Source organism: Salvelinus sp. IW2-2015, linkage group LG20 (genome assembly GCF_002910315.2).
Source record: "Salvelinus sp. IW2-2015 linkage group LG20, ASM291031v2, whole genome shotgun sequence".
NCBI lineage: Eukaryota > Metazoa > Chordata > Actinopteri > Salmoniformes > Salmonidae > Salvelinus > Salvelinus sp. IW2-2015.
This window is the reverse complement of record NC_036860.1, coordinates 25,460,213-25,472,414: the sequence shown is the minus strand read 5'-3', so window position 1 is coordinate 25,472,414 and position 12,202 is coordinate 25,460,213. Positions and strand designations below refer to the sequence as shown.

Here is a 12,202-nt window from a genome sequence, read left to right as displayed (position 1 = left end):
TTGTTGTTTTGTTAATTTATCCCTTCATTAGTTCTGTTCCCTGGTTAATGACTTTCCCTCACACTATTTCTACCTGCTGGCAGAGAGAGGGAGGAGGTTGAGGAGCTCCGAGTGTAAACCACTAATGACTCGACATCAATCCACTGCTACCAATGCAACGCACCTCCAGGCAACCAATAGGAGTTGGGGGTGGTGGTGGTATCTTTCCTCGTCAAATAAATGGAGACAATCTATGACAAGGAAAATATTGCTCATTAATGTAGTGCCAGAAGGGATGTGAATGCAAAAATTTTCTAAATTCTGCCATTTTTTGTTCTATTTAAAACCAGGATTCTTGCATGACAGAAGGTGCTCTTTCATATCAGCCAGCAGTGTGAATGCAGTAACCTGTGTAGGCCTACTGTGCTTGAGGAAAGATTGCACCTCCTCCCCAGAGGTGTTTGTGCAGTCCACTTATATTACCTGTCATAGGAACAGCTTATTCTAAAAATTGCTCCTGAAGTTTGCATCAGAGAGTAATGGTTTCATGGGTCAATAGCAAAGMCCATGGCATTAGTGAGAGTTGGCGTTCACTGGCAGATGTTTTAGTCTAATGGAAGCTCTGGTGGTCACTGAAAACTCACATAGCACTTGGCCCTGTGTCTGAGTTTGGTAAGTACTGTATGGCTATTTCAGAAAGTGAAGAGTAGACATATTAGAACACAATTTAACGAGGTTGATATGTGTTTGATAAAACAAAGTTGGCATGCTTTTTCATAATKTTTTCCACCATTGACTTTGTTGTTAAAAATAGATATGCCATCATTGGGTATTTCAGTATCCTTCATTCACTGAAATAGATAACTGAGAACAAATTGTATTTGTGAAACACTGACATGGTAGGTTAAGAAGCATCAAAAGTATAATGTGAATTATGCAGTGTACTTTTGTTAAAGTTGCTACCAAACATTGCAGTTATTCTGTAGCAAACATTATCATACTGTAATTGTTTATCTGTAAATTGGAACAACAATGATTGCATGGATCTGCAATAGAGGAACAGGTACACACAGTAATTGCAGCTTTTCAAAAGCGCAAATTGAAATGAGCTTCCAATAATTGCTTAATGTGGTGAAAGTGAACATGATTGTGTAGATATGGGGATTGAAACATGGAAATCAAACAGCAAACTACTTTGCATTCTTTTGAAAAAGAATCAAAGAAACAAACCTAGAGCTGAAACATAATAGAGTTATAAACAACTGGCTTGAATTATACTGCAAATCAAGCATTGATATTGGTCCTTACATAATTGAATTGAATGAAGCTCAAATGTGTTTTAAACAAAGCATATCTATCTATACAAAGTTATTCACAAAAGTAAAACAAATGGATGCTATGACAATTGCCTACCACCTAATCCCCATACCCTCCTTTCCAAAAGTATATGGAAATGTGATTATTCTCTTTTCAAGTGTTAAAGCAGGTTATCTAAGCATCTGTAAAAAAAAAAAGAGTTTTCCAGATTTATTTTCACACCTTTAAAAAAGAGCCCTGTCTTGAATCAATGTCATACGACTGAAGTATATTAATGATTTTGCATTTAAGTGTCATCGTTGCACATTCCGGGCAGGTGGATATGCATGGGGGTAGTTACTTAGCTGTTGAAGCTGCCACATTTACATGAGAAAAATGTCCTCTCCGTGCAGCAGCGAGGAAGAGAGAAGATGAAAACTCCTCTTTGAGGCAAACAGTCAAAGATAAAAATTTAGTTGAAAGACAAAACTCTGAGATGAAAGGGAGATATAGCATCTCTCTTTCTCTTTCTGACTATGGAAGTCATGAGAGAATGAAAGAGCTGTCCCCCATATGTTGTCTTTGCCCTCTCACTTTCTTTTCCTKATTTTGTCTTCTTACTGCTTTGCTATTCCACTGTATTGTAAATGAACATAATGCTTTTCCAGAGTCAGGTAACATACTGTAGCAAAGAGAGAGGAACCCATTGTCCTTGTTATTTGACCTCCTGGTCAACAGCTGAAGAGTAGTTTTGTTAGCCTATACTGTCATTTTTAATCACTCATTTATTGAAAGTCCAAAAATATTTTCTGTTGTCCAAAGTTGAACTGTATCATCCAAGTACTATAAATATCTCTTATTTAATGAATTCTCTTAAGCTGACAGTTCCCGAAATCGGGCRCTAGAATTGCTTAAATAAATATGTATATGTTTAGATTAGAGGTTTTATTGATTTCTCACCGTTTTAGAAGTCAGAAGATAGCCACCCAGACCTACCTATGACCCTGTCAACGTCCTAAACGTGTATTTGCCGCCTTCTGGTGGTCGGCGCAACGTTACGTCGACGGGGTGGTCCTTTATAAAAAACATTTATCTAGCTCGACTACTTTACGGCACAGACATGGCGAAGCAATCACTGAATTTGTCTCGAGCAGGCTGATCTAAATACATCCTTCTCATAGCWCTACGATAAAGAATGCGATCTACACACTTCCTTAAACCTAAAATAAGTAAAGAAGTAGTTTTGTGTGGAAGCAAACATATTGCATCTGCTCAGAACAACAAAATAGATGCCCTTTACATAGTCCTTCTCCGCTTGTCTATAGGAGGGACGGTCACTGTTTAAATGTCATGATATCTTTCTAGGGGTGTGTAGGGGGGAGGGYAGACACTACAACATGAATAAAATATTGCCCTCTTGCTAGATTGATGACTAAAACCATAGCAAAATATTGTAGAATGGCTGTCAGCTCAACTGGTTATTAACTTTCTCGCTCTCCCTGCTATACACTGAGCAAGTCTAAGCAATCGGGCACAAGTCGGGCACCTCTGCAGTTAATTCGGTATCTTTCATCTTGTTGCTAGGTTTCCATATTATTTTCAAACATATGACTTACACTCATTGATTGTTTACATACAGCTTACAGTTGCAACAGTGSACACAGTACAGTTTCTGTACCTTTCCCCAAGTCATTTGACCATCTCCCTTTCAAGCCTCTGAAGGTCACCCGTGTGACGGAGCAGGCTAATGATGGCTGTTTGTGCTTGGRCTCAGTGTGGATGGGTCTCGCTGAGGCTGCGGTCCTAAGCAGCTAGCCAGGCATTTTAAACCCTCTTTCCCCCTGAGACGGCAGTCTGCAGCCCCAGCTCAGCTAACAGACAGGACAAGCCAGGAGATTACTGTAGTTTACACTGAAGGTATGGTGGGAAAAATGTATGCTAAAAATCGAATATACGCCCTACACCTAATCTATAAGCGGAGCGATGGCAGGGGAAAGTGCAACTCTATTTAAGGACTGCTAGGTGGGGTTTATTTCTGGGTTTGATTGTGTTGGTGATTTAACTGGGTGATTGAGAAACATATTGGTGAAATGTAAGGTGGTGTAGGGGGTCATAGAAGGAGTAAGGACTGTGAAAGTTACCGGACTGTACATTACACCTGCAGTGCGTCATAAACACTCACAAACGGGGGCGTGATGTACCATGATTGAACTTGACTGTAAAGTAGAAAAAGGTGTTTTAATAGTTTGTGATTACTGTACTTTTCTGCCCTGTGGGGAAAATAGTAATATAATGTGTATATCGGGATGGCTACTTTCCTGGTCTGATTTCTACAACAATTTCAAGAATTCAATCTCATTACAGTAGAAGGATTTGTTTAGGTTGGAATCGGTGCAGTTATGATGCTAGTGAAGCGATTTGTTTTTGTATTGGTTTTCTACCTCTGTAACTGCAGACACAATCTAATGCCCATATTCTTAATTTTTCACAAGACGTTTTCTTCTCCTTCCTCTCATGTGGGCCATCCTGCATAACAGAGTACATTTGATTACTTTTGAATGCTATTAACTTTTGTCTGTAAAGTGTTTGTTTGCACATTCCATTTTAGATCAGCCCAATTCGGGATTACCAAGTATTTTTTTTTTCATTTTATTTTATAAAAAAATAAAAAATTGTTAAGGATTGCCAAGTGTTGGTGTTCAGCCATTTGGAAATTGAGACATATTCCTGTCTTATATCACTGAGGCCTTGTTTTGTACTTTGAAGTTGAACTGGGCTATTACTTGGATAACTATTTGATCCAGACTCCACAAAATATTTTATACTTGGGATTTTAAACTGGGAGAATGTAGAGACGGAGAGGGAGGTGCAGCTAGCATATGTGACCGACTGGCTCGATTCGGTCCTATGTAGCAAAATMTGAAATTCTGTTTTTTACATTGCACAAAAGTAAAGACTCAGCTAGAAAATGGTATATCATATATTATAGGTGAGGAACAATGGGAAAGTAATTCTGGTTTCAAAGTTGATAAACTTACCCTACTTTTGAGAAAATGTCCCTTGAATYTTTCCGTACACCTTCTGGAGAGCTCTTTGTCTAAACCTATTCAGCATTGTTCACACCATCTTAAGTCTTAGTCCCACCCATCTCTTTAAGGATTCACATGTGAGGSCATGTGCTAAACAGTGAGTACGGTAGTGTACCAAACAACCGAAGATTTCACGACTAAAAGCTACTTCTGTCGACATGTCTGTCCGCAGTTGTCGCAGCGACATCATGAACATTATATTGTCATCCGACATCAAACTTGTCGTTATGAAAAATATAAACACAAAAGCGACAGGCTGCATGACATCAGCAGCCTGGTGGTCCAAAATAGCACAACTAGTGTATTTTAAGACCAAAGAACCCATCCATTTAAAAACGAAGTACATGTCAATCTAGCAAACCAGGCAACTAAAAGCAACGTTCTAAACAATGTTTTGGTTTGTTTCCAACTTGCTAGCTAACATGAAGTTAGCTGGCTAGCCAGTTCAAACAATGACGATATCATATAGCTGACAATGTCTTAACTTTATATCTAGTTTTAAAAATGTATTAATAATTAAACTCACAACAAGATCATTATTTACAAATGAATGGCAAGCTAATTACAGAAAATAGCTTACGGTTGTGAGTGTGACAAAATAGGATAGGGCATTCGACCAGAGAATTTTAGAACGTGGACACTGTCTCGTTGACCTAACGTTATATCCTAATTTGACTTTGGTGCAGGTCATGTTGTTCCTCACATTACCATCTCTGGTAAACACACACTATATCAAATCAAATCTAAGTTTATTTGTCACATGCACAGGATACAGAAGGTTTTTTTCTTTCATAGTGTAGCTCCATAATCCCAACTCATAATGTTACTACCCTGCATGAATCTACAGGTTGCTAAAGCAAACCAACTAGGTTCAACATTATGCTATAACTAGCAATACAAATTGCTCTGAGATACAAATAATATTACTACACAGATCATACACATAATGTGAGCTAGCGAGCCAGCCAGGCAGCTAACGTTAGCTAGCCATCTTCAGTACGCTTTAACTTGCAATGAAAATGACTTTTGACAATTATAAATGTATAATATCTGAAAATGTAGCTAGCTAGACTCTATTACCCGTATACATGGATAAATGCTTCTCCCTCTCTGTCACGGATGCCATGGTTGCCCTTAGTTTGAAGATGTAATCCAGAGACAGGTGTTTTATACAACAGACCTTCTGTGTTCTCTTTTGGACTCCCTCCGCTTTTGCAATCAAACGCTTGAATTTTCTCTATCTCCTTAGTTATCGTACTCTGCTTCCACCGGGCATTCCACTGATTTCAAAACTGAGTCTTCCAGAAAGTGGAGAGCATAAGCAATACTTTTGCAGTTCTTCGTGATATCTTTTTTTTTTTAAACTGTGTTAGAAAGGAGTACCTACACATACCCAGCTGCTCATGTTATAGACAGAAGTGTGCTTCATGGCAGACCAATCCAAACTCATCTCTCGGCATGTCCAGTCCTTCCATTATCTCAGCCAATCATGGCAATCGGGACGGTTCCTGTCTTTTTCCGTGGCTAAACCAACCGGGCTCGCAATTTAACCATTTTATTTGTATTTACAGATGGCATACAAGTTTGTTATTAAGACATATGAAAGTTCACATGTTCCAGAAGGCATTTTGATTAGTGATGTAGTAGTAGATGCGCGACATACACCTAGTTTCCTGAAACGAGTCACATATAGTACCGATGCACGGTTTGAGCACTGTAGGTTTCCACAGCAATCAGTCCTCTATAGTATTTCTCCTTCACTGCTCTGCCAATAACTCTCATGTTGCAATGAGTTCTCATTTAGCCTGTCCCAAGGTGCAGTGAGTCAGATAAGGTTTGCCAAGCACACACACATCATGACGGCAGAACATATGGGGGAAGACTGGATGTCTTTACTCAGCTAATCTAATGGCATCATTTGGAAATGTAAGACGTGACTAAAATGTTGGGAGAGCTATTGAGATTACTTCTCAATGGCTGTCAAACTACTGTTCTCCGAATCAATGGCATTGATCTGAAAATATTATAATATGATATAACCCAGCTAGCACATTTGCTTCCTTGGAAGTTATGGCTACCTAGGTTTTTGGTTTCACATTGGTTGTGGTTACGAAGCCATACGTTTCCAGACCGGTAAAACAGATTACATTTTTTAAAGTTCTGAGAACAGAAGTGAACATTTAGAGAGCGTTTTGTTGATGCTTATAACCGAATGTATATGTTTTTAAATAGCATTCTTAGAACATTCTCTGAATTTGACAATTTGAGAACATTACTTTAAATAGAATCATGAGAAAACCTGTAGGAAAAGTTATGCTGAAGTTGTCACACGGCCGTCGAATGAAGAGGACCAAGGTGCAGCGTGGTTAGCGTACATATTCCTTTATTAGGATGACGCCGACAAAAACAACAAACAATACAAAACAACCATGAAGCTTAAGGCTATGTGCCACAAACAAAGTTAACTTCCCACAAAGACAGGTGGGAAAAAGGGCTACCTAAGTATGGTTCTCAATCAGAGACAACGATAGACAGCTGTCCCTGATTGAGAACCCTACCCGGCCAAAACATAGAAATACAAATAATAGAACGAAAGAACATAGAATACCCACCCCAAATCACACCCTGACCAAACCAAATAGAGACATAAAAAGGATCTCTAAGGTCAGGGCGTGACAGAAGTACTGAAATTCCCACAATTTTTCTTTGTTTCTTAACGTTCTCTGAACTATTTGAGAACATTTTCAATGTCAAACCAGAACAAATTCATAGAACATTACCAAAATTGAAATTAAATGTAACCGTGTTTGAACTTTCTGTTAAAGTTAAAGTTTCTGCAAATAGCAATACTTAAGGCATGACACCATGGCACCACCACTTAAATAATATGAACATTGGGATCTCAAAACGTGTTTGGAACATTGATTGCTTCTCTTATGTAGCTCGCCTTTCCTTTTGGCTTGCTCTTCTGATAAACACCCATTGTCGTTTTTGTCCCTCAGTACAATTTTCACAAAACAAATGTTATAATGTTCCCTTGGCAAAGCTCTTACGACAATCAGTCCAGTTTCACTACAGTCAAATTCTTGCAGCTTTGTAACAGCATAGATTCAGGATTTGCTGAGTTGGGCTGAAAAGAGAGATGAGATTTTGAAATGGCCTCTCTGTTGTTGATTGTCTTTTGTCTGCGTACACTTTATTTACCCAGCCAGATTGAGAACAGAAGTAGAGTTCTCTCTCATACAGTGTGTGGCTCCCGTTATTTGCTGCATCGCAGGCTACTTTAGTTAGCTTTGGGCCATAGTTATAGGCTGTCACTGTGAAGACTTAGGTCTAAATTAAACAGGCAAGTATTTAATGGGCTCATGTCTCAATGAGGGTAATGTCCATGCAACAGATAACCCTCAAAGGACCCCTGGTCCATGCTTTGATTCACAGTTGCTTTCGACCTGATGTCCCTCACGTATGAGGAAAGGATCTATCATCTCCATAATTACCTAAGAGGCAAGTCAATCTTTTTCCATTAGCAGGACACAGATGGCATGGCTTAAATAACCCAATCATCTCAGCCCATGGAGGTCAAGCCGTCATAAATCAAACAGGAGCACTGCTCACACCCTTGAGGGATTGTAGTAAGGTTTCAACAGTTGATGTATTAGAACAAGCTTTTACTCTCTTGGATCTGATGCTAAGAAACGCTCATGAGAGGCCTTCAGACACCTACTCTTTCAATTAAATTCGATTATTTTTAGTAGTTTTTTATTTTTATAGTTAGTCCATTCTTTAGTTTGGGTTATGTCTTTGTACATTTATTGTGTTTTATCTGACTTACCTAGTTAAATAAAGGTTGGAGAAAAATTTGAATGCCAGAAATACTAAATGTATGCTATTTTCTCATAGAAGTACAGTATTTCAGATGGCTTACACATTTATGCATTGGATGGTTCTTTAATCAGGTAGGTTCCCGCCTATATTTTTCTGGGCTTTTGGTTTAACAATAATTTGATGTTTAAAAAACATACGGATAAGCTAGAGATTAAGTAGGCTTCTTTTATAGAAATAGATCATGCCTCTCCCTAAACAGCAGAAAGCAGATTGTACAGTCAACTTTCCTGCCAGGTCTTGACTATGGTGACACCATATATCTGAATGCAGCAACCCCTACTTTTAAACCTTCGGATGCCGTCTACAATAGCGCTCTTCTCTTGATCACAGGTGACAGTTTTAATACGCATCACTGCATCCTGTATCAAAAGGTTGGCAGCTTCTCATTAAAGTCCCGTAGATCATTCATTACTCCCTTTTGAAAGTGAGCACCACTTTCAAAACTACAAAAGCTCTGGAGTGCATCTTTAAGCAGCTAACATTTCAAACAGGGAGTACTGTGAATTTCACCCCCAGTAAGAAAGACTTACTAGTAGTAGGACATCATTGAGGGAAAATAAGGACATTCATCTCAACAAGAGGCACACTCCATTCCCCCCAGAAGGAATAACACTGAACAGGGATTGAGCCGAGACCTTGACGTTATTGCTGCTCACACGCCTCGGACTGATGCGGATGGTGGGGTGTGTCTGTGAAAGGTCATAAGATCTTTACCCCGAAAAAAGCGAGGATCTTGGATTAATAGCGTGTCATAACAACTTAACCCATATCACCGTCGACCTTTCTCCTCACAAAGTCGCCTTGATAGATGTACTTCATTACCCGATTTGAAAAGTCGAAAATTGAATCCCTCCCCTTCTTCGTGGCAGGTTGATCAATGATTGATCAGCCACTGAATGTAGTCAGAGAGAAAGGGCTGGTGCATTGAAATGACCCCTTGTCATGCTAATGGATAGCACCAGAGCAGTGCCAGCGGCAGGTCTTTGCAACGACACAAGTTTCGAGGCATACAGACAATGCAGTGGCTAAGCAAAATAGAGCTGGTAAAAGTGTTTTGAAGTGTGGTTTGTTTGGGTCGGTCGTGTGTTCCAACGAGAGGTGCTAACAATTCACGTAGCATGTCAGTTAACCCTCCTGTCACTGAAGAGAAAGGAACCCAATTTAGTCATCAGGCAGCCCGCATGCTTCACCAAAAAGCAACGAAACGTAACGTAATGTAGGAGACATTTCTCCCTTTTAGAGGCTTAACAGAAGTCTTGTTGAGTTTAGGAGTGACATGAGGGTGAACGGATAGGACATTGAGGCATCAGTGCTGCAGTGGGGTGGGGGAACCAGGGGGGATGCAGGTTGGACGCTTTGGATGCCTGCATCTTGTACACCGTTGTCTTTCTGTGGTATTTATTAGCTGTAATTGATGTTGATGTCTATTCTGAATTAGGCATTGCAATCAGGCCCCGGTCCTCGCAGGAGGGGGTATGGCTCTTCGCAGCGATCGGGAGACATTTTCTAATGACTTATTCATATCAATGAGCTTTTAATATTTGGTGCGCTCATCACTTGGCGGAGATACACAGGCACCCCTCCCACCTCCTGTCAACTCTCACAGGCAGCTGGTGGAAGGAAGGGGGAGGAAGGGGGGAGTGGAGCAATGCTCTCCATTCACATCAAGTTCTAAAGATGCCCACAGCGGGTGGCCTGTGTTTGCACAATTTTATTTCAAGTAAGGAATAAACACACTCTCAGCTGCACTTGATTAATCATGGCTCCTCCATTCCTCTGCACATATTTATCAGCGGGCTGGGAGACAGAGTGCTGAGCAGTCAGGCAGGATGTGATGCTGTGTTTGAAACATGGGGTGTTAATCCCTCAGCAAGTGAAAGAGGGCAAAACTGTCTAAAGCATCTCAATGAGGATGTTTACCTTTTGTTTTCATGTGGATTGGAGGATTATACATAATTAATTGGACCCCCTGCGCGAAAACACATTATGCAAGCACACACATACGCACACCGCCACACGCACTCAAGCGAGCAAGAACCCATGCATGCACGCACACACGCAAACACAAACACACACATTTAATATACTCACTCTTACACACTTAACCATCCTCCAAAATCATTTAGTCCTGCAGCGGTAAGGTCATTAGAACCTAATTGAGGTTAATTTAAAGTCTGTATTGTGTTGTTATAGGAGACACGTGCACCATGGCAGATTACAACAAGCTGAAGAGCATGCTGCTGGATATGCAGCCTAAAGGCCTGAATGGCGAGGACAGGAACATTAAGAGAGACATGGACCAGAAGAGAGCCCTGGTGGACACCATGTTTAAGTACCTGGACATGGACGGGGATGGCCGTCTGTGCAGCGACGAGCTCGAACAGGTGGGTACTTCTCTGGGGTGATAATTGGATTAAGAGAGGCATCAGAGCCACACTAACTGGTGTTAATTGGATGCATCTCCATCCATGTGTGATCTACTTCTACTAGTCCTATGCCAGAAGGGGCTCGGGTTGGGGTGTAGGGTTCAGTGGCGGTCAGTGCCGTTTAAGATGAGGGGGGACAAAAAAAATGTTTTCATGAGCCATGGCCTTCTTTCAATTGCAGCGTTTTGGATGACCCTCTTTCATATTCCATTCACCCAGTTCAATGTAACAGCGATAGGTTTAGGCTACTACATGATACTCTAAATGTTCCCTATACCCATCATGAGGTTGCTACAACCTAGCCTATGAATGAAAGTTTACAACGTAGGTGCGCACAGGTCGAGAGGCAAATTTGAGGTCACAGACAGTGACACATGGACTGACAGTGACATTTAATACCGCCTTGCACACTCCTGCCTACATCTAGCTGATATAGGGTGTAATCGTTAGTCCAACAAGAGTTTCTATTGGACAAATTCAGGTATGTTTATCCCTGTTTTGTTCCATTTGCTTCCATTTAAGAAACCTTTTTCAACAGAATCGGCGGAATGAAGCAGCCACTTTGTATTCCTTGTTGCATCTATGCGCTCTCCTCCTCTCAGCTCTTCCCTTCGCTTGTGGACTTCAACGCGCAACACATCAGCTGTATGTGACCAGGCGGAAAAAAAACTTTCCAAGCCAAACCGCTACACACAGCCTACATCATGGTCACCATAGATAACATAGCTAATATAACTAACGTATTAGTAAACCCGCTACAATCAAGCCGTAAAGTTAGTGTACAGTCAGTAAGCAGGTACAACAGCAGGCCCCGGTGACAAGGAATTAGTCATATCTAAAGATTACCTTGACTTGGAAGAGTTCCAGTGTTGTGTTGGATAGTCATAGCCAGCTAGTTAACATCTGTTTGAGCAGGGTGTTTCAGTAGGCTAAACTAGCTAGTTGAATTTGCTAGCTAAGTGAAACTGAAAGTGAAAAAAATGACAATCTCTCTATTTCTCTCTTGTTTCTCCTTCATTTAGGAAGAAATTAATTTGTTCAACACTGTTCAACTATTTTCATTCTCTCTCTGAGTCAACTAATCACCATATTTTATACACTGCAGTTCTAGCTAGCTGTAGCTTATGCTTTCAGTACTAGATCATTCTCTGATCCTTTGATTGGGTGGACAACATGTCAGTTCATGCTGAAAGAGCTCTGATAGCCTGGAGGACATCCTCCAGATGTTGTCATAATTACTGTGTAAGTCTATGGAAGGGGGTGAGAACCATGAGACTCCTCGGTTTTGTATTGAAGTCAATGTACCCAGAGGAGGGCGGAAGCTAGCTGTCCTCCGGCTACACCGTTGTGCTTCCCTATAGAGTGCTGTTGAGGCTACTGTAGACCTTCTTAGCAAAATAGTGTGTTTTAATCATTTATTTGGTGATGTGATTATATTTAGGAAAACTTTTTTAATGTTTTACAATTAAACATTTTATGAAATTCACTGAGGAGGATGGGCTTGAGAATAGCCTGAAGGTAGAGAGG

The 12,202-nt window shown here is 40.5% G+C and overlaps 1 protein-coding gene across 1 annotated transcript in view; it reads left to right on the top strand.

The window, feature by feature from the left end:
- Positions 1 to 12,202, top strand: part of LOC111979954 (follistatin-related protein 4-like) — a 227,883-nt gene that overhangs the window by 153,420 nt on the left and 62,261 nt on the right. Inside the window, exon 5 of the mRNA XM_024010649.2 lies at positions 10,443 to 10,633. Within this exon, the coding sequence (XP_023866417.1) occupies positions 10,443 to 10,633 (191 nt within the window). The remainder of the gene's footprint in view (positions 1 to 10,442; positions 10,634 to 12,202) is intronic.